Here is a 23,030-nt window from a genome sequence, read left to right as displayed (position 1 = left end):
GCAGCCTCCTCTCTGAAAGAGCTTGGCATCTTGACCTTTGGAATAGGATCGAGGGGCTCTGATAGCAGAGAATTGCAGAGAATTTCATACGACCCAAATTATGCTCTTTCCGTGTCCGACTTCACTGAGCTTCCAAATGTCCAAGAGCAGCTGCTAGCCTCTGTCCAAGCTGTTTCAATTCCCATCACTCCAACTTCACTGACTGTTACCGGTACGTGCAAGGCAGAACTTTACAATACGCTGTGTTTTGTCTTTCTACTTGATGTCCCTACTTTGTTTATAAACAGCTTAGACACTTAATGGGGCTTAGACCGGTAATGGGGCGATGAACTGATGTGTCACTCTGAATGCCTGTGAATGTAATCCACATTATTTGGTGTTAATGATGCTGTTTTTCCCCACCCCTACTAGCTGATTATGTCACACCCAGAAAAGACGTAGTGTTTCTGCTGGACAGTTCAGATGGCACTAGGAATTCTTTCCCAGCTATACGCGATTTTGTCCAAAGATTAGTGGAGCAATTCACCATAGAGGCAAACAGAGACCGTGTTTCTGTGGTGCAGTACAGTAGAGAAGCCGAGGTCCATTTCTATCTGAATAGCTACACGGCAAAGGAAGACGTTCTCGACCGTGTCAGAGGTCTGAGACACAAAGGAGGTAGACCCCTCAACACGGGGGCAGCTCTCCAGTACGTCAGAGACAATGTCTTTACTGCCTCCACCGGCAGCAGACGGCTGGAGGGTGTGCCGCAGATACTTATCCTGCTTAGCGGTGGAAGGTCTTTTGACAGTGTTGACGCAGCAGCCTCCTCTCTGAAAGAGCTTGGCGTCTTGACCTTTGGAATTGGATCGAGGGGATCTGATAGCAGAGAACTGCAGAGAATCACATACGACCCCAATTACGCTCTTTCCGTGTCTGACTTCAGTGAGCTTCCAAATGTCCAAGAGCAGCTGCTGGCCTCTGTCCAGGAGGTGGCGATGCCCATCACTCCAACTTCCCCGACTCTCACCGGTATGTGCATAGCAGAACTTTACGACAGCTAGCTCACAGGCTGTGCTTTGTTCATCTCCCTAAGTAGTTTTGAGCAGTGGGACCATTACTTACAGCTTAGGTAGTCGATGAGGTGGTCCGACTAATGTGACATTCTAAAGATGTTTTGAAGTTACTTAGTGTTAATGACGCTGTTTTCTTTTCCCAGCTGATGACTCCATAACCAGAAAGGATGTAGTGTTTTTGCTGGATGGTTCAGATGGCACTAGGAATACTTTCCCAGCGGTGCGTGAATTTGTGCAAAGGGTAGTGGAGCAATTCAACATAGAGCCAAACAGAGACCGTGTTTCTGTGGTGCAGTACAGTAGAGACGCTGAGGTCAATTTCTATCTGAATACATACGCAACAAAAGGGGAAATCCTGAACACTGTCAGAGGTCTGAGGCATAGAGGAGGGAGACCCCTTAACACGGGGGCAGCTCTCCAGTACGTGAGGGACAGTGTCTTCACCGCCTCTGCGGGGAGTAGAAAGCAAGAGGGTGTCCCTCAGATTCTTATCCTCCTCAGTGGAGGACGGTCAAGCGATAACATAGATACACCTGCTTCTGCCCTGAAAGAGAGCGGAGTCTTGATTTTTGGCATCGGCACCAGAAATTCAAGCAGAGAGGTGCAGAGAATTGCTGGCGATCCTACATATGCACAGTCCATCAATGAATTCTCTGACCTTCCCAGTGTCCAGCAGCAGTTTATCAGCTCCCTCAACAATGTGCCTGTACAAGTCAAGCCGGTGGCACCTACTGTGGCGGGTAAGATAGATTCACACATGTCTCTAGAAAACAGCACACTGAGCCCTCCTTGCAAAGCCCCCCATAGGCCCTAAACGGTTTATGTTAGCAATGCATGTTAGCAGAGGGGCGTGGGAAATTATCCTAACAAGCCATGGGTTTGAACTCTCTGGGGTGTTAAGCAGTTTTAATTTTCCAACTGTTTGTTCATTCGCTCGTTCATCGGTTCAGGGCACAGTTTTGGCTGAAAAGATCCTTTAAATTATAAACCTCATTTAGTCATGTCATATTCGTAAAAATTAGGCAGTTTTACTTTGAGCAAAATGAGATGCTATTTTAGCAGACGGTATAAAAAATGTGACCGATAGATTGGCTGTAAAATAGCTGAAAGGACAGGAGCGTTGTTTGCCTTTTGTAGTTGCCGACTAGAGCATGCATATGCCCAAAGAAAATATCAGATACCCAGGGCTCACGTGACTTTGTGTTCCATTCCATTACCCATAGCTGAGCGAAGGATGGCTAGGAGGGATGTAGTGTTCCTGCTGGATGGTTCTGATGGCACAAGAAGCTCTTTCCCTGCAATGCGTTCCTTTGTTGAGAGGATGGTGGAGAGACTGAATGTGTCTGAGAATAGAGACCGTGTGTCTGTGATCCAGTACAGCAGAGATCCAGAGGCCCATTTCTATCTGAACACATACTCAATAAAGGAGGACGTGCTTGACACGCTCAGGGGTCTGAGGCACAAAGGAGGGAGACCCCTCAACACAGGGGCAGCTCTGCAGTACGTGAGGGACAATGTCTTCACTGCCTCCTCTGGAAGCAGACTTGCAGAAGGTGTGCCTCAGTTACTGATTCTTCTGAGTGGTGGAAAGTCGTTTGATAATGTTGACACACCAGCCTCATCCCTGAAGGAGCTGGGAGTGCTTGTCTTTGCCATAGGCTCGAGGAGCTCAGACAGCAGGGAACTCCAGAAGATTTCCCATGAGCCGAGTTATGCACTCTCAGTGGGTGACTTCGCTGACCTTCCCAGTGTCCAACAGCAGCTTTTTACCAACATTAACACGGTCTTTGTAGAGGGCCCGTCTATTACTACCACGACGATAGGTAAGAAAAAGCTAACCCGCCTTCCTGCAATTCCTCCCATTCTATTATGGTCGTAGTGGCATGTGCCTTATTGTTACTCTAGCTCTAATGAGTTGCAGAATAAAATGTATTTCTTCCTGAAGAGTCAAACTTAATGGGAGGTGACACGTTAAAGAAAACACAAAAAGCGCGATTGAGCACCAAGTGCGTAATGCATTGTGTATTTTTTCTCTCCGTACAATGCCCCCCAATTGACCAATGAATGTCTGTTTCTTAGCTGAGGGCCGTAGACAGAGGAGAGATGTTGTCTTCCTGCTGGATGGATCGGATGCCACTAGGAATGGCTTCCCAGCAATGAAAGAATTTGTGCAAAAAATGGTGGAGAAATTGGAAGTAGCTGAGAACAGAGATCGCGTTTCTGTGGTCCAGTACAGCAGAGACCCAGAAGCCCATTTCTATCTAAACACGTACACGACAAAGGAAGAAATTCTTGACGGGGTCAGAGGTCTGCGGCACAAAGGAGGCAGACCCCTCTACACGGGGGCAGCGCTCCAGTACGTCAGAGACAATGTCTTTACTGCCTCCTCTGGCAGCAGACGGTTGGAGGGTGTGCCGCAGATACTGGTTTTGCTTAGTGGGGGGAGATCATTTGACAGTGTGGAGGCAGCAGCCTCCTCTCTGAAAGAGCTTGGCATCTTGACCTTTGGAATAGGATCGAGGGGCTCTGATAGCAGAGAATTGCAGAGAATTTCATACGACCCAAATTATGCTCTTTCCGTGTCCGACTTCACTGAGCTTCCAAATGTCCAAGAGCAGCTGCTAGCCTCTGTCCAAGCTGTTTCAATTCCCATCACTCCAACTTCACTGACTGTTACCGGTACGTGCAAGGCAGAACTTTACAATACGCTGTGTTTTGTCTTTCTACTTGATGTCCCTACTTTGTTTATGAACAGCTTAGACACTTAATGGGGCTTTGACCGGTAATGGGGCGATGAACTGATGTGTCACTCTGAATGCCTGTGAATGTAATCCACATTATTTGGTGTTAATGATGCTGTTTTCCCCCCCCTACTAGCTGATTATGTCACACCCAGAAAAGACGTAGTGTTTCTGCTGGACGGTTCAGATGGCACTAGGAATTCTTTCCCAGCTATACGCGATTTTGTCCAAAGATTAGTGGAGCAATTCACCATAGAGGCAAACAGAGACCGTGTTTCTGTGGTGCAGTACAGTAGAGAAGCCGAGGTCCATTTCTATCTGAATAGCTACACGGCAAAGGAAGACGTTCTCGACCGTGTCAGAGGTCTGAGACACAAAGGAGGTAGACCCCTCAACACGGGGGCAGCTCTCCAGTACGTCAGAGACAATGTCTTTACTGCCTCCACCGGCAGCAGACGGCTGGAGGGTGTGCCGCAGATACTTATCCTGCTTAGCGGTGGAAGGTCATTTGACAGTGTTGACGCAGCAGCCTCCTCTCTGAAAGAGCTTGGCGTCTTGACCTTTGGAATTGGATCGAGGGGATCTGATAGCAGAGAACTGCAGAGAATCACATACGACCCCAATTACGCTCTTTCCGTGTCTGACTTCAGTGAGCTTCCAAATGTCCAAGAGCAGCTGCTGGCCTCTGTCCAGGAGGTGGCGATGCCCATCACTCCAACTTCCCCGACTCTCACCGGTATGTGCATAGCAGAACTTTACGACAGCTAGCTCACAGGCTGTGCTTTGTTGATCTCCCTAAGTAGTTTTGAGCAGTGGGACCATTACTTACAGCTTAGGTAGTCGATGAGGTGGTCCGACTAATGTGACATTCTAAAGATGTTTTGAAGTTACTTAGTGTTAATGACGCTGTTTTCTTTTCCCAGCTGATGACTCCATAACCAGAAAGGATGTAGTGTTTTTGCTGGATGGTTCAGATGGCACTAGAAATACTTTCCCAGCGGTGCGTGAATTTGTGCAAAGGGTAGTGGAGCAATTCAACATAGAGCCAAACAGAGACCGTGTTTCTGTGGTGCAGTACAGTAGAGACGCTGAGGTCAATTTCTATCTGAATACATACGCAACAAAAGGGGAAATCCTGAACACTGTCAGAGGTCTGAGGCATAGAGGAGGGAGACCCCTTAACACGGGGGCAGCTCTCCAGTACGTGAGGGACAGCGTCTTCACCGCCTCTGCGGGGAGTAGAAAGCAAGAGGGTGTCCCTCAGATTCTTATCCTCCTCAGTGGAGGACGGTCAAGCGATAACATAGATACACCTGCTTCTGCCCTGAAAGAGAGCGGAGTCTTGATTTTTGGCATCGGCACCAGAAATTCAAGCAGAGAGGTGCAGAGAATTGCTGGCGATCCTACATATGCACAGTCCATCAATGAATTCTCTGACCTTCCCAGTGTCCAGCAGCAGTTTATCAGCTCCCTCAACAATGTGCCTGTACAAGTCAAGCCGGTACCACCTACTGTGGCGGGTAAGATATATTCACACATGTCTCTAGAAAACAGCACACTGAGCCCTCCTTGCAAAGCCCCCCATAGGCCCTAAACAGTTTATGTTAGCAATGCATGTTAGCAGAGGGGCGTGGGAAATTATCCTAACAAGCCATGGGTTTGAACTCTCTGGGGTGTTAAGCAGTTTTAATTTTCCAACTGTTTGTTCATTCGCTCGTTCATCGGTTCAGGGCACAGTTTTGGCTGAAAAGATCCTTTAAATTATAGACCTCATTTAGTCATGTCATATTCGTAAAAATTAGGCAGTTTTACTTTGAGCAAAATGAGATGTTATTTTAGCAGACGGTATAAAAAATGTGACCGATAGATTGGCTGTAAAATAGCTGAAAGGACAGGAGCGTTGTTTGCCTTTTGTAGTTGCCGACTAGAGCATGCATATGCCCAAAGAAAATATCAGATACCCAGGGCTCACGTGACTTTGTGTTCCATTCCATTACCCATAGCTGAGCGAAGGATGGCTAGGAGGGATGTAGTGTTCCTGCTGGATGGTTCTGATGGCACAAGAAGCTCTTTCCCTGCAATGCGTTCCTTTGTTGAGAGGATGGTGGAGAGACTGAATGTGTCTGAGAATAGAGACCGTGTGTCTGTGATCCAGTACAGCAGAGATCCAGAGGCCCATTTCTATCTGAACACATACTCAATAAAGGAGGACGTGCTTGACACGCTCAGGGGTCTGAGGCACAAAGGAGGGAGACCCCTCAACACAGGGGCAGCTCTGCAGTACGTGAGGGACAATGTCTTCACTGCCTCCTCTGGAAGCAGACTTGCAGAAGGTGTGCCTCAGTTACTGATTCTTCTGAGTGGTGGAAAGTCGTTTGATAATGTTGACACACCAGCCTCATCCCTGAAGGAGCTGGGAGTGCTTGTCTTTGCCATAGGCTCGAGGAGCTCAGACAGCAGGGAACTCCAGAAGATTTCCCATGAGCCGAGTTATGCACTCTCAGTGGGTGACTTCGCTGACCTTCCCAGTGTCCAACAGCAGCTTTTTACCAACATTAACACGGTCTTTGTAGAGGGCCCGTCTATTACTACCACGACGATAGGTAAGAAAAAGCTAACCCGCCTTCCTGCAATTCCTCCCATTCTATTATGGTCGTAGTGGCATGTGCCTTATTGTTACTCTAGCTCTAATGAGTTGCAGAATAAAATGTATTTCTTCCTGAAGAGTCAAACTTAATGGGAGGTGACACGTTAAAGAAAACACAAAAAGCGCGATTGAGCACCAAGTGCGTAATGCATTGTGTATTTTTTCTCTCCGTACAATGCCCCCCAATTGACCAATGAATGTCTGTTTCTTAGCTGAGGGCCGTAGACAGAGGAGAGATGTTGTCTTCCTGCTGGATGGATCGGATGCCACTAGGAATGGCTTCCCAGCAATGAAAGAATTTGTGCAAAAAATGGTGGAGAAATTGGAAGTAGCTGAGAACAGAGATCGCGTTTCTGTGGTCCAGTACAGCAGAGACCCAGAAGCCCATTTCTATCTAAACACGTACACGACAAAGGAAGAAATTCTTGACGGGGTCAGAGGTCTGCGGCACAAAGGAGGCAGACCCCTCTACACGGGGGCAGCGCTCCAGTACGTCAGAGACAATGTCTTTACTGCCTCCTCTGGCAGCAGACGGTTGGAGGGTGTGCCGCAGATACTGGTTTTGCTTAGTGGGGGGAGATCATTTGACAGTGTGGAGGCAGCAGCCTCCTCTCTGAAAGAGCTTGGCATCTTGACCTTTGGAATAGGATCGAGGGGCTCTGATAGCAGAGAATTGCAGAGAATTTCATACGACCCAAATTATGCTCTTTCCGTGTCCGACTTCACTGAGCTTCCAAATGTCCAAGAGCAGCTGCTAGCCTCTGTCCAAGCTGTTTCAATTCCCATCACTCCAACTTCACTGACTGTTACCGGTACGTGCAAGGCAGAACTTTACAATACGCTGTGTTTTGTCTTTCTACTTGATGTCCCTACTTTGTTTATGAACAGCTTAGACACTTAATGGGGCTTAGACCGGTAATGGGGCGATGAACTGATGTGTCACTCTGAATGCCTGTGAATGTAATCCACATTATTTGGTGTTAATGATGCTGTTTTCCCCCCCCTACTAGCTGATTATGTCACACCCAGAAAAGACGTAGTGTTTCTGCTGGACGGTTCAGATGGCACTAGGAATTCTTTCCCAGCTATACGCGATTTTGTCCAAAGATTAGTGGAGCAATTCACCATAGAGGCAAACAGAGACCGTGTTTCTGTGGTGCAGTACAGTAGAGAAGCCGAGGTCCATTTCTATCTGAATAGCTACACGGCAAAGGAAGACGTTCTCGACCGTGTCAGAGGTCTGAGACACAAAGGAGGTAGACCCCTCAACACGGGGGCAGCTCTCCAGTACGTCAGAGACAATGTCTTTACTGCCTCCACCGGCAGCAGACGGCTGGAGGGTGTGCCGCAGATACTTATCCTGCTTAGCGGTGGAAGGTCATTTGACAGTGTTGACGCAGCAGCCTCCTCTCTGAAAGAGCTTGGCGTCTTGACCTTTGGAATTGGATCGAGGGGATCTGATAGCAGAGAACTGCAGAGAATCACATACGACCCCAATTACGCTCTTTCCGTGTCTGACTTCAGTGAGCTTCCAAATGTCCAAGAGCAGCTGCTGGCCTCTGTCCAGGAGGTGGCGATGCCCATCACTCCAACTTCCCCGACTCTCACCGGTATGTGCATAGCAGAACTTTACGACAGCTAGCTCACAGGCTGTGCTTTGTTGATCTCCCTAAGTAGTTTTGAGCAGTGGGACCATTACTTACAGCTTAGGTAGTCGATGAGGTGGTCCGACTAATGTGACATTCTAAAGATGTTTTGAAGTTACTTAGTGTTAATGACGCTGTTTTCTTTTCCCAGCTGATGACTCCATAACCAGAAAGGATGTAGTGTTTTTGCTGGATGGTTCAGATGGCACTAGAAATACTTTCCCAGCGGTGCGTGAATTTGTGCAAAGGGTAGTGGAGCAATTCAACATAGAGCCAAACAGAGACCGTGTTTCTGTGGTGCAGTACAGTAGAGACGCTGAGGTCAATTTCTATCTGAATACCTACGCAACAAAAGGGGAAATCCTGAACACTGTCAGAGGTCTGAGGCATAGAGGAGGGAGACCCCTTAACACGGGGGCAGCTCTCCAGTACGTGAGGGACAGCGTCTTCACCGCCTCTGCGGGGAGTAGAAAGCAAGAGGGTGTCCCTCAGATTCTTATCCTCCTCAGTGGAGGACGGTCAAGCGATAACATAGATACACCTGCTTCTGCCCTGAAAGAGAGCGGAGTCTTGATTTTTGGCATCGGCACCAGAAATTCAAGCAGAGAGGTGCAGAGAATTGCTGGCGATCCTACATATGCACAGTCCATCAATGAATTCTCTGACCTTCCCAGTGTCCAGCAGCAGTTTATCAGCTCCCTCAACAATGTGCCTGTACAAGTCAAGCCGGTACCACCTACTGTGGCGGGTAAGATATATTCACACATGTCTCTAGAAAACAGCACACTGAGCCCTCCTTGCAAAGCCCCCCATAGGCCCTAAACAGTTTATGTTAGCAATGCATGTTAGCAGAGGGGCGTGGGAAATTATCCTAACAAGCCATGGGTTTGAACTCTCTGGGGTGTTAAGCAGTTTTAATTTTCCAACTGTTTGTTCATTCGCTCGTTCATCGGTTCAGGGCACAGTTTTGGCTGAAAAGATCCTTTAAATTATAGACCTCATTTAGTCATGTCATATTCGTAAAAATTAGGCAGTTTTACTTTGAGCAAAATGAGATGTTATTTTAGCAGACGGTATAAAAAATGTGACCGATAGATTGGCTGTAAAATAGCTGAAAGGACAGGAGCGTTGTTTGCCTTTTGTAGTTGCCGACTAGAGCATGCATATGCCCAAAGAAAATATCAGATACCCAGGGCTCACGTGACTTTGTGTTCCATTCCATTACCCATAGCTGAGCGAAGGATGGCTAGGAGGGATGTAGTGTTCCTGCTGGATGGTTCTGATGGCACAAGAAGCTCTTTCCCTGCAATGCGTTCCTTTGTTGAGAGGATGGTGGAGAGACTGAATGTGTCTGAGAATAGAGACCGTGTGTCTGTGATCCAGTACAGCAGAGATCCAGAGGCCCATTTCTATCTGAACACATACTCAATAAAGGAGGACGTGCTTGACACGCTCAGGGGTCTGAGGCACAAAGGAGGGAGACCCCTCAACACAGGGGCAGCTCTGCAGTACGTGAGGGACAATGTCTTCACTGCCTCCTCTGGAAGCAGACTTGCAGAAGGTGTGCCTCAGTTACTGATTCTTCTGAGTGGTGGAAAGTCGTTTGATAATGTTGACACACCAGCCTCATCCCTGAAGGAGCTGGGAGTGCTTGTCTTTGCCATAGGCTCGAGGAGCTCAGACAGCAGGGAACTCCAGAAGATTTCCCATGAGCCGAGTTATGCACTCTCAGTGGGTGACTTCGCTGACCTTCCCAGTGTCCAACAGCAGCTTTTTACCAACATTAACACGGTCTTTGTAGAGGGCCCGTCTATTACTACCACGACGATAGGTAAGAAAAAGCTAACCCGCCTTCCTGCAATTCCTCCCATTCTATTATGGTCGTAGTGGCATGTGCCTTATTGTTACTCTAGCTCTAATGAGTTGCAGAATAAAATGTATTTCTTCCTGAAGAGTCAAACTTAATGGGAGGTGACACGTTAAAGAAAACACAAAAAGCGCGATTGAGCACCAAGTGCGTAATGCATTGTGTATTTTTTCTCTCCGTACAATGCCCCCCAATTGACCAATGAATGTCTGTTTCTTAGCTGAGGGCCGTAGACAGAGGAGAGATGTTGTCTTCCTGCTGGATGGATCGGATGCCACTAGGAATGGCTTCCCAGCAATGAAAGAATTTGTGCAAAAAATGGTGGAGAAATTGGAAGTAGCTGAGAACAGAGATCGCGTTTCTGTGGTCCAGTACAGCAGAGACCCAGAAGCCCATTTCTATCTAAACACGTACACGACAAAGGAAGAAATTCTTGACGGGGTCAGAGGTCTGCGGCACAAAGGAGGCAGACCCCTCTACACGGGGGCAGCGCTCCAGTACGTCAGAGACAATGTCTTTACTGCCTCCTCTGGCAGCAGACGGTTGGAGGGTGTGCCGCAGATACTGGTTTTGCTTAGTGGGGGGAGATCATTTGACAGTGTGGAGGCAGCAGCCTCCTCTCTGAAAGAGCTTGGCATCTTGACCTTTGGAATAGGATCGAGGGGCTCTGATAGCAGAGAATTGCAGAGAATTTCATACGACCCAAATTATGCTCTTTCCGTGTCCGACTTCACTGAGCTTCCAAATGTCCAAGAGCAGCTGCTAGCCTCTGTCCAAGCTGTTTCAATTCCCATCACTCCAACTTCACTGACTGTTACCGGTACGTGCAAGGCAGAACTTTACAATACGCTGTGTTTTGTCTTTCTACTTGATGTCCCTACTTTGTTTATGAACAGCTTAGACACTTAATGGGGCTTAGACCGGTAATGGGGCGATGAACTGATGTGTCACTCTGAATGCCTGTGAATGTAATCCACATTATTTGGTGTTAATGATGCTGTTTCCCCCCCCCTACTAGCTGATTATGTCACACCCAGAAAAGACGTAGTGTTTCTGCTGGACGGTTCAGATGGCACTAGGAATTCTTTCCCAGCTATACGCGATTTTGTCCAAAGATTAGTGGAGCAATTCACCATAGAGGCAAACAGAGACCGTGTTTCTGTGGTGCAGTACAGTAGAGAAGCCGAGGTCCATTTCTATCTGAATAGCTACACGGCAAAGGAAGACGTTCTCGACCGTGTCAGAGGTCTGAGACACAAAGGAGGTAGACCCCTCAACACGGGGGCAGCTCTCCAGTACGTCAGAGACAATGTCTTTACTGCCTCCACCGGCAGCAGACGGCTGGAGGGTGTGCCGCAGATACTTATCCTGCTTAGCGGTGGAAGGTCATTTGACAGTGTTGACGCAGCAGCCTCCTCTCTGAAAGAGCTTGGCGTCTTGACCTTTGGAATTGGATCGAGGGGATCTGATAGCAGAGAACTGCAGAGAATCACATACGACCCCAATTACGCTCTTTCCGTGTCTGACTTCAGTGAGCTTCCAAATGTCCAAGAGCAGCTGCTGGCCTCTGTCCAGGAGGTGGCGATGCCCATCACTCCAACTTCCCCGACTCTCACCGGTATGTGCATAGCAGAACTTTTACGACAGCTAGCTCACAGGCTGTGCTTTGTTGATCTCCCTAAGTAGTTTTGAGCAGTGGGACCATTACTTACAGCTTAGGTAGTCGATGAGGTGGTCCGACTAATGTGACATTCTAAAGATGTTTTGAAGTTACTTAGTGTTAATGACGCTGTTTTCTTTTCCCAGCTGATGACTCCATAACCAGAAAGGATGTAGTGTTTTTGCTGGATGGTTCAGATGGCACTAGAAATACTTTCCCAGCGGTGCGTGAATTTGTGCAAAGGGTAGTGGAGCAATTCAACATAGAGCCAAACAGAGACCGTGTTTCTGTGGTGCAGTACAGTAGAGACGCTGAGGTCAATTTCTATCTGAATACCTACGCAACAAAAGGGGAAATCCTGAACACTGTCAGAGGTCTGAGGCATAGAGGAGGGAGACCCCTTAACACGGGGGCAGCTCTCCAGTACGTGAGGGACAGCGTCTTCACCGCCTCTGCGGGGAGTAGAAAGCAAGAGGGTGTCCCTCAGATTCTTATCCTCCTCAGTGGAGGACGGTCAAGCGATAACATAGATACACCTGCTTCTGCCCTGAAAGAGAGCGGAGTCTTGATTTTTGGCATCGGCACCAGAAATTCAAGCAGAGAGGTGCAGAGAATTGCTGGCGATCCTACATATGCACAGTCCATCAATGAATTCTCTGACCTTCCCAGTGTCCAGCAGCAGTTTATCAGCTCCCTCAACAATGTGCCTGTACAAGTCAAGCCGGTACCACCTACTGTGGCGGGTAAGATATATTCACACATGTCTCTAGAAAACAGCACACTGAGCCCTCCTTGCAAAGCCCCCCATAGGCCCTAAACAGTTTATGTTAGCAATGCATGTTAGCAGAGGGGCGTGGGAAATTATCCTAACAAGCCATGGGTTTGAACTCTCTGGGGTGTTAAGCAGTTTTAATTTTCCAACTGTTTGTTCATTCGCTCGTTCATCGGTTCAGGGCACAGTTTTGGCTGAAAAGATCCTTTAAATTATAGACCTCATTTAGTCATGTCATATTCGTAAAAATTAGGCAGTTTTACTTTGAGCAAAATGAGATGTTATTTTAGCAGACGGTATAAAAAATGTGACCGATAGATTGGCTGTAAAATAGCTGAAAGGACAGGAGCGTTGTTTGCCTTTTGTAGTTGCCGACTAGAGCATGCATATGCCCAAAGAAAATATCAGATACCCAGGGCTCACGTGACTTTGTGTTCCATTCCATTACCCATAGCTGAGCGAAGGATGGCTAGGAGGGATGTAGTGTTCCTGCTGGATGGTTCTGATGGCACAAGAAGCTCTTTCCCTGCAATGCGTTCCTTTGTTGAGAGGATGGTGGAGAGACTGAATGTGTCTGAGAATAGAGACCGTGTGTCTGTGATCCAGTACAGCAGAGATCCAGAGGCCCATTTCTATCTGAACACATACTCAATAAAGGAGGACGTGCTTGACACGCTCAGGGGTCTGAGGCACAAAGGAGGGAGACCCCTCAACACAGGGGCAGCTCTGCAGTACGTGAGGGACAATGTCTTCACTGCCTCCTCTGGAAGCAGACTTGCAGAAGGTGTGCCTCAGTTACTGATTCTTCTGAGTGGTGGAAAGTCGTTTGATAATGTTGACACACCAGCCTCATCCCTGAAGGAGCTGGGAGTGCTTGTCTTTGCCATAGGCTCGAGGAGCTCAGACAGCAGGGAACTCCAGAAGATTTCCCATGAGCCGAGTTATGCACTCTCAGTGGGTGACTTCGCTGACCTTCCCAGTGTCCAACAGCAGCTTTTTACCAACATTAACACGGTCTTTGTAGAGGGCCCGTCTATTACTACCACGACGATAGGTAAGAAAAAGCTAACCCGCCTTCCTGCAATTCCTCCCATTCTATTATGGTCGTAGTGGCATGTGCCTTATTGTTACTCTAGCTCTAATGAGTTGCAGAATAAAATGTATTTCTTCCTGAAGAGTCAAACTTAATGGGAGGTGACACGTTAAAGAAAACACAAAAAGCGCGATTGAGCACCAAGTGCGTAATGCATTGTGTATTTTTTCTCTCCGTACAATGCCCCCCAATTGACCAATGAATGTCTGTTTCTTAGCTGAGGGCCGTAGACAGAGGAGAGATGTTGTCTTCCTGCTGGATGGATCGGATGCCACTAGGAATGGCTTCCCAGCAATGAAAGAATTTGTGCAAAAAATGGTGGAGAAATTGGAAGTAGCTGAGAACAGAGATCGCGTTTCTGTGGTCCAGTACAGCAGAGACCCAGAAGCCCATTTCTATCTAAACACGTACACGACAAAGGAAGAAATTCTTGACGGGGTCAGAGGTCTGCGGCACAAAGGAGGCAGACCCCTCTACACGGGGGCAGCGCTCCAGTACGTCAGAGACAATGTCTTTACTGCCTCCTCTGGCAGCAGACGGTTGGAGGGTGTGCCGCAGATACTGGTTTTGCTTAGTGGGGGGAGATCATTTGACAGTGTGGAGGCAGCAGCCTCCTCTCTGAAAGAGCTTGGCATCTTGACCTTTGGAATAGGATCGAGGGGCTCTGATAGCAGAGAATTGCAGAGAATTTCATACGACCCAAATTATGCTCTTTCCGTGTCCGACTTCACTGAGCTTCCAAATGTCCAAGAGCAGCTGCTAGCCTCTGTCCAAGCTGTTTCAATTCCCATCACTCCAACTTCACTGACTGTTACCGGTACGTGCAAGGCAGAACTTTACAATACGCTGTGTTTTGTCTTTCTACTTGATGTCCCTACTTTGTTTATGAACAGCTTAGACACTTAATGGGGCTTAGACCGGTAATGGGGCGATGAACTGATGTGTCACTCTGAATGCCTGTGAATGTAATCCACATTATTTGGTGTTAATGATGCTGTTTTCCCCCCCCCTACTAGCTGATTATGTCACACCCAGAAAAGACGTAGTGTTTCTGCTGGACGGTTCAGATGGCACTAGGAATTCTTTCCCAGCTATACGCGATTTTGTCCAAAGATTAGTGGAGCAATTCACCATAGAGGCAAACAGAGACCGTGTTTCTGTGGTGCAGTACAGTAGAGAAGCCGAGGTCCATTTCTATCTGAATAGCTACACGGCAAAGGAAGACGTTCTCGACCGTGTCAGAGGTCTGAGACACAAAGGAGGTAGACCCCTCAACACGGGGGCAGCTCTCCAGTACGTCAGAGACAATGTCTTTACTGCCTCCACCGGCAGCAGACGGCTGGAGGGTGTGCCGCAGATACTTATCCTGCTTAGCGGTGGAAGGTCATTTGACAGTGTTGACGCAGCAGCCTCCTCTCTGAAAGAGCTTGGCGTCTTGACCTTTGGAATTGGATCGAGGGGATCTGATAGCAGAGAACTGCAGAGAATCACATACGACCCCAATTACGCTCTTTCCGTGTCTGACTTCAGTGAGCTTCCAAATGTCCAAGAGCAGCTGCTGGCCTCTGTCCAGGAGGTGGCGATGCCCATCACTCCAACTTCCCCGACTCTCACCGGTATGTGCATAGCAGAACTTTTACGACAGCTAGCTCACAGGCTGTGCTTTGTTGATCTCCCTAAGTAGTTTTGAGCAGTGGGACCATTACTTACAGCTTAGGTAGTCGATGAGGTGGTCCGACTAATGTGACATTCTAAAGATGTTTTGAAGTTACTTAGTGTTAATGACGCTGTTTTCTTTTCCCAGCTGATGACTCCATAACCAGAAAGGATGTAGTGTTTTTGCTGGATGGTTCAGATGGCACTAGAAATACTTTCCCAGCGGTGCGTGAATTTGTGCAAAGGGTAGTGGAGCAATTCAACATAGAGCCAAACAGAGACCGTGTTTCTGTGGTGCAGTACAGTAGAGACGCTGAGGTCAATTTCTATCTGAATACCTACGCAACAAAAGGGGAAATCCTGAACACTGTCAGAGGTCTGAGGCATAGAGGAGGGAGACCCCTTAACACGGGGGCAGCTCTCCAGTACGTGAGGGACAGCGTCTTCACCGCCTCTGCGGGGAGTAGAAAGCAAGAGGGTGTCCCTCAGATTCTTATCCTCCTCAGTGGAGGACGGTCAAGCGATAACATAGATACACCTGCTTCTGCCCTGAAAGAGAGCGGAGTCTTGATTTTTGGCATCGGCACCAGAAATTCAAGCAGAGAGGTGCAGAGAATTGCTGGCGATCCTACATATGCACAGTCCATCAATGAATTCTCTGACCTTCCCAGTGTCCAGCAGCAGTTTATCAGCTCCCTCAACAATGTGCCTGTACAAGTCAAGCCGGTACCACCTACTGTGGCGGGTAAGATATATTCACACATGTCTCTAGAAAACAGCACACTGAGCCCTCCTTGCAAAGCCCCCCATAGGCCCTAAACAGTTTATGTTAGCAATGCATGTTAGCAGAGGGGCGTGGGAAATTATCCTAACAAGCCATGGGTTTGAACTCTCTGGGGTGTTAAGCAGTTTTAATTTTCCAACTGTTTGTTCATTCGCTCGTTCATCGGTTCAGGGCACAGTTTTGGCTGAAAAGATCCTTTAAATTATAGACCTCATTTAGTCATGTCATATTCGTAAAAATTAGGCAGTTTTACTTTGAGCAAAATGAGATGTTATTTTAGCAGACGGTATAAAAAATGTGACCGATAGATTGGCTGTAAAATAGCTGAAAGGACAGGAGCGTTGTTTGCCTTTTGTAGTTGCCGACTAGAGCATGCATATGCCCAAAGAAAATATCAGATACCCAGGGCTCACGTGACTTTGTGTTCCATTCCATTACCCATAGCTGAGCGAAGGATGGCTAGGAGGGATGTAGTGTTCCTGCTGGATGGTTCTGATGGCACAAGAAGCTCTTTCCCTGCAATGCGTTCCTTTGTTGAGAGGATGGTGGAGAGACTGAATGTGTCTGAGAATAGAGACCGTGTGTCTGTGATCCAGTACAGCAGAGATCCAGAGGCCCATTTCTATCTGAACACATACTCAATAAAGGAGGACGTGCTTGACACGCTCAGGGGTCTGAGGCACAAAGGAGGGAGACCCCTCAACACAGGGGCAGCTCTGCAGTACGTGAGGGACAATGTCTTCACTGCCTCCTCTGGAAGCAGACTTGCAGAAGGTGTGCCTCAGTTACTGATTCTTCTGAGTGGTGGAAAGTCGTTTGATAATGTTGACACACCAGCCTCATCCCTGAAGGAGCTGGGAGTGCTTGTCTTTGCCATAGGCTCGAGGAGCTCAGACAGCAGGGAACTCCAGAAGATTTCCCATGAGCCGAGTTATGCACTCTCAGTGGGTGACTTCGCTGACCTTCCCAGTGTCCAACAGCAGCTTTTTACCAACATTAACACGGTCTTTGTAGAGGGCCCGTCTATTACTACCACGACGATAGGTAAGAAAAAGCTAACCCGCCTTCCTGCAATTCCTCCCATTCTATTATGGTCGTAGTGGCATGTGCCTTATTGTTACTCTAGCTCTAATGAGTTGCAGAATAAAATGTATTTCTTCCTGAAGAGTCAAACTTAATGGGAGGTGACACGTTAAAGAAAACACAAAAAGCGCGATTGAGCACCAAGTGCGTAATGCATTGTGTATTTTTTCTCTCCGTACAATGCCCCCCAATTGACCAATGAATGTCTGTTTCTTAGCTGAGGGCCGTAGACAGAGGAGAGATGTTGTCTTCCTGCTGGATGGATCGGATGCCACTAGGAATGGCTTCCCAGCAATGAAAGAATTTGTGCAAAAAATGGTGGAGAAATTGGAAGTAGCTGAGAACAGAGATCGCGTTTCTGTGGTCCAGTACAGCAGAGACCCAGAAGCCCATTTCTATCTAAACACGTACACGACAAAGGAAGAAATTCTTGACGGGGTCAGAGGTCTGCGGCACAAAGGAGGCAGACCCCTCTACACGGGGGCAGCGCTCCAGTACGTCAGAGACAATGTCTTTACTGCCTCCTCTGGCAGCAGACGGTTGGAGGGTGTGCCGCAGATACTGGTTTTGCTTAGTGGGGGGAGATCATTTGACAGTGTGGAGGCAGCAGCCTCCTCTCTGAAAGAGCTTGGCATCTTGACCTTTGGAATAGGATCGAGGGGCTCTGATAGCAGAGAATTGCAGAGAATTTCATACGACCCAAATTATGCTCTTTCCGTGTCCGACTTCACTGAGCTTCCAAATGTCCAAGAGCAGCTGCTAGCCTCTGTCCAAGCTGTTTCAATTCCCATCACTCCAACTTCACTGACTGTTACCGGTACGTGCAAGGCAGAACTTTACAATACGCTGTGTTTTGTCTTTCTACTTGATGTCCCTACTTTGTTTATGAACAGCTTAGACACTTAATGGGGCTTAGACCGGTAATGGGGCGATGAACTGATGTGTCACTCTGAATGCCTGTGAATGTAATCCACATTATTTGGTGTTAATGATGCTGTTTTCCCCCCCCTACTAGCTGATTATGTCACACCCAGAAAAGACGTAGTGTTTCTGCTGGACGGTTCAGATGGCACTAGGAATTCTTTCCCAGCTATACGCGATTTTGTCCAAAGATTAGTGGAGCAATTCACCATAGAGGCAAACAGAGACCGTGTTTCTGTGGTGCAGTACAGTAGAGAAGCCGAGGTCCATTTCTATCTGAATAGCTACACGGCAAAGGAAGACGTTCTCGACCGTGTCAGAGGTCTGAGACACAAAGGAGGTAGACCCCTCAACACGGGGGCAGCTCTCCAGTACGTCAGAGACAATGTCTTTACTGCCTCCACCGGCAGCAGACGGCTGGAGGGTGTGCCGCAGATACTTATCCTGCTTAGCGGTGGAAGGTCATTTGACAGTGTTGACGCAGCAGCCTCCTCTCTGAAAGAGCTTGGCGTCTTGACCTTTGGAATTGGATCGAGGGGATCTGATAGCAGAGAACTGCAGAGAATCACATACGACCCCAATTACGCTCTTTCCGTGTCTGACTTCAGTGAGCTTCCAAATGTCCAAGAGCAGCTGCTGGCCTCTGTCCAGGAGGTGGCGATGCCCATCACTCCAACTTCCCCGACTCTCACCGGTATGTGCATAGCAGAACTTTACGACAGCTAGCTCACAGGCTGTGCTTTGTTGATCTCCCTAAGTAGTTTTGAGCAGTGGGACCATTACTTACAGCTTAGGTAGTCGATGAGGTGGTCCGACTAATGTGACATTCTAAAGATGTTTTGAAGTTACTTAGTGTTAATGACGCTGTTTTCTTTTCCCAGCTGATGACTCCATAACCAGAAAGGATGTAGTGTTTTTGCTGGATGGTTCAGATGGCACTAGAAATACTTTCCCAGCGGTGCGTGAATTTGTGCAAAGTGTAGTGGAGCAATTCAACATAGAGCCAAACAGAGACCGTGTTTCTGTGGTGCAGTACAGTAGAGACGCTGAGGTCAATTTCTATCTGAATACCTACGCAACAAAAGGGGAAATCCTGAACACTGTCAGAGGTCTGAGGCATAGAGGAGGGAGACCCCTTAACACGGGGGCAGCTCTCCAGTACGTGAGGGACAGCGTCTTCACCGCCTCTGCGGGGAGTAGAAAGCAAGAGGGTGTCCCTCAGATTCTTATCCTCCTCAGTGGAGGACGGTCAAGCGATAACATAGATACACCTGCTTCTGCCCTGAAAGAGAGCGGAGTCTTGATTTTTGGCATCGGCACCAGAAATTCAAGCAGAGAGGTGCAGAGAATTGCTGGCGATCCTACATATGCACAGTCCATCAATGAATTCTCTGACCTTCCCAGTGTCCAGCAGCAGTTTATCAGCTCCCTCAACAATGTGCCTGTACAAGTCAAGCCGGTGGCACCTACTGTGGCGGGTAAGATATATTCACACATGTCTCTAGAAAACAGCACACTGAGCCCTCCTTGCAAAGCCCCCCATAGGCCCTAAACAGTTTATGTTAGCAATGCATGTTAGCAGAGGGGCGTGGGAAATTATCCTAACAAGCCATGGGTTTGAACTCTCTGGGGTGTTAAGCAGTTTTAATTTTCCAACTGTTTGTTCATTCGCTCGTTCATCGGTTCAGGGCACAGTTTTGGCTGAAAAGATCCTTTAAATTATAGACCTCATTTAGTCATGTCATATTCGTAAAAATTAGGCAGTTTTACTTTGAGCAAAATGAGATGCTATTTTAGCAGACGGTATAAAAAATGTGACCGATAGATTGGCTGTAAAATAGCTGAAAGGACAGGAGCGTTGTTTGCCTTTTGTAGTTGCCGACTAGAGCATGCATATGCCCAAAGAAAATATCAGATACCCAGGGCTCACGTGACTTTGTGTTCCATTCCATTACCCATAGCTGAGCGAAGGATGGCTAGGAGGGATGTAGTGTTCCTGCTGGATGGTTCTGATGGCACAAGAAGCTCTTTCCCTGCAATGCGTTCCTTTGTTGAGAGGATGGTGGAGAGACTGAATGTGTCTGAGAATAGAGACCGTGTGTCTGTGATCCAGTACAGCAGAGATCCAGAGGCCCATTTCTATCTGAACACATACTCAATAAAGGAGGACGTGCTTGACACGCTCAGGGGTCTGAGGCACAAAGGAGGGAGACCCCTCAACACAGGGGCAGCTCTGCAGTACGTGAGGGACAATGTCTTCACTGCCTCCTCTGGAAGCAGACTTGCAGAAGGTGTGCCTCAGTTACTGATTCTTCTGAGTGGTGGAAAGTCGTTTGATAATGTTGACACACCAGCCTCATCCCTGAAGGAGCTGGGAGTGCTTGTCTTTGCCATAGGCTCGAGGAGCTCAGACAGCAGGGAACTCCAGAAGATTTCCCATGAGCCGAGTTATGCACTCTCAGTGGGTGACTTCGCTGACCTTCCCAGTGTCCAACAGCAGCTTTTTACCAACATTAACACGGTCTTTGTAGAGGGCCCGTCTATTACTACCACGACGATAGGTAAGAAAAAGCTAACCCGCCTTCCTGCAATTCCTCCCATTCTATTATGGTCGTAGTGGCATGTGCCTTATTGTTACTGTAGCTCTAATGAGTTGCAGAATAAAATTTATTTCTTCCTGAAGAGTAAAACTTAATGGGAGGTGACACGTTAAAGAAAACACAAAAAGCGCGATTGAGCACCAAGTGCGTAATGCATTGTGTATTTTTTCTCTCCGTACAATGCCCCCCAATTGACCAATGAATGTCTGTTTCTTAGCTGAGGGCCGTAGACAGAGGAGAGATGTTGTCTTCCTGCTGGATGGATCGGATGCCACTAGGAATGGCTTCCCAGCAATGAAAGAATTTGTGCAAAAAATGGTGGAGAAATTGGAAGTAGCTGAGAACAGAGATCGCGTTTCTGTGGTCCAGTACAGCAGAGACCCAGAAGCCCATTTCTATCTAAACACGTACACGACAAAGGAAGAAATTCTTGACGGGGTCAGAGGTCTGCGGCACAAAGGAGGCAGACCCCTCTACACGGGGGCAGCGCTCCAGTACGTCAGAGACAATGTCTTTACTGCCTCCTCTGGCAGCAGACGGTTGGAGGGTGTGCCGCAGATACTGGTTTTGCTTAGTGGGGGGAGATCATTTGACAGTGTGGAGGCAGCAGCCTCCTCTCTGAAAGAGCTTGGCATCTTGACCTTTGGAATAGGATCGAGGGGCTCTGATAGCAGAGAATTGCAGAGAATTTCATACGACCCAAATTATGCTCTTTCCGTGTCCGACTTCACTGAGCTTCCAAATGTCCAAGAGCAGCTGCTAGCCTCTGTCCAAGCTGTTTCAATTCCCATCACTCCAACTTCACTGACTGTTACCGGTACGTGCAAGGCAGAACTTTACAATACGCTGTGTTTTGTCTTTCTACTTGATGTCCCTACTTTGTTTATGAACAGCTTAGACACTTAATGGGGCTTAGACCGGTAATGGGGCGATGAACTGATGTGTCACTCTGAATGCCTGTGAATGTAATCCACATTATTTGGTGTTAATGATGCTGTTTTCCCCCCCCTACTAGCTGATTATGTCACACCCAGAAAAGACGTAGTGTTTCTGCTGGACGGTTCAGATGGCACTAGGAATTCTTTCCCAGCTATACGCGATTTTGTCCAAAGATTAGTGGAGCAATTCACCATAGAGGCAAACAGAGACCGTGTTTCTGTGGTGCAGTACAGTAGAGAAGCCGAGGTCCATTTCTATCTGAATAGCTACACGGCAAAGGAAGACGTTCTCGACCGTGTCAGAGGTCTGAGACACAAAGGAGGTAGACCCCTCAACACGGGGGCAGCTCTCCAGTACGTCAGAGACAATGTCTTTACTGCCTCCACCGGCAGCAGACGGCTGGAGGGTGTGCCGCAGATACTTATCCTGCTTAGCGGTGGAAGGTCATTTGACAGTGTTGACGCAGCAGCCTCCTCTCTGAAAGAGCTTGGCGTCTTGACCTTTGGAATTGGATCGAGGGGATCTGATAGCAGAGAACTGCAGAGAATCACATACGACCCCAATTACGCTCTTTCCGTGTCTGACTTCAGTGAGCTTCCAAATGTCCAAGAGCAGCTGCTGGCCTCTGTCCAGGAGGTGGCGATGCCCATCACTCCAACTTCCCCGACTCTCACCGGTATGTGCATAGCAGAACTTTTACGACAGCTAGCTCACAGGCTGTGCTTTGTTGATCTCCCTAAGTAGTTTTGAGCAGTGGGACCATTACTTACAGCTTAGGTAGTCGATGAGGTGGTCCGACTAATGTGACATTCTAAAGATGTTTTGAAGTTACTTAGTGTTAATGACGCTGTTTTCTTTTCCCAGCTGATGACTCCATAACCAGAAAGGATGTAGTGTTTTTGCTGGATGGTTCAGATGGCACTAGAAATACTTTCCCAGCGGTGCGTGAATTTGTGCAAAGGGTAGTGGAGCAATTCAACATAGAGCCAAACAGAGACCGTGTTTCTGTGGTGCAGTACAGTAGAGACGCTGAGGTCAATTTCTATCTGAATACCTACGCAACAAAAGGGGAAATCCTGAACACTGTCAGAGGTCTGAGGCATAGAGGAGGGAGACCCCTTAACACGGGGGCAGCTCTCCAGTACGTGAGGGACAGCGTCTTCACCGCCTCTGCGGGGAGTAGAAAGCAAGAGGGTGTCCCTCAGATTCTTATCCTCCTCAGTGGAGGACGGTCAAGCGATAACATAGATACACCTGCTTCTGCCCTGAAAGAGAGCGGAGTCTTGATTTTTGGCATCGGCACCAGAAATTCAAGCAGAGAGGTGCAGAGAATTGCTGGCGATCCTACATATGCACAGTCCATCAATGAATTCTCTGACCTTCCCAGTGTCCAGCAGCAGTTTATCAGCTCCCTCAACAATGTGCCTGTACAAGTCAAGCCGGTACCACCTACTGTGGCGGGTAAGATAGATTCACACATGTCTCTAGAAAACAGCACACTGAGCCCTCCTTGCAAAGCCCCCCATAGGCCCTAAACAGTTTATGTTAGCAATGCATGTTAGCAGA

At 48.0% G+C, this 23,030-nt stretch overlaps 1 protein-coding gene across 1 annotated transcript; it reads left to right on the top strand.

Annotated features, from left to right (window-relative positions):
- The first annotated feature begins 462 nt into the window (after positions 1-462).
- Positions 463-22,999, top strand: col6a3 (collagen, type VI, alpha 3). Its single transcript, XM_067444814.1, has 27 exons — positions 463-492; positions 564-1,011; positions 1,199-1,795; positions 2,279-2,878; positions 3,135-3,734; positions 3,933-4,532; positions 4,720-5,316; positions 5,800-6,399; positions 6,656-7,255; positions 7,454-8,053; positions 8,241-8,837; positions 9,321-9,920; positions 10,177-10,776; positions 10,975-11,574; positions 11,763-12,359; positions 12,843-13,442; positions 13,699-14,298; positions 14,498-15,097; positions 15,286-15,882; positions 16,366-16,965; positions 17,222-17,821; positions 18,020-18,619; positions 18,807-19,403; positions 19,887-20,486; positions 20,743-21,342; positions 21,541-22,140; positions 22,329-22,999. The coding sequence occupies exons 1-27, from the start codon at positions 463-465 to the stop codon at positions 22,997-22,999; spliced, it is 15,531 nt and encodes a 5,176-aa protein (XP_067300915.1).
- Positions 23,000-23,030: the final 31 nt, after the last annotated feature.

This window comes from Pseudorasbora parva, chromosome 5 (assembly GCF_024679245.1).
Source record: "Pseudorasbora parva isolate DD20220531a chromosome 5, ASM2467924v1, whole genome shotgun sequence".
NCBI lineage: Eukaryota > Metazoa > Chordata > Actinopteri > Cypriniformes > Gobionidae > Pseudorasbora > Pseudorasbora parva.
This window is presented reverse-complemented; position numbering and strand designations above follow the sequence as displayed.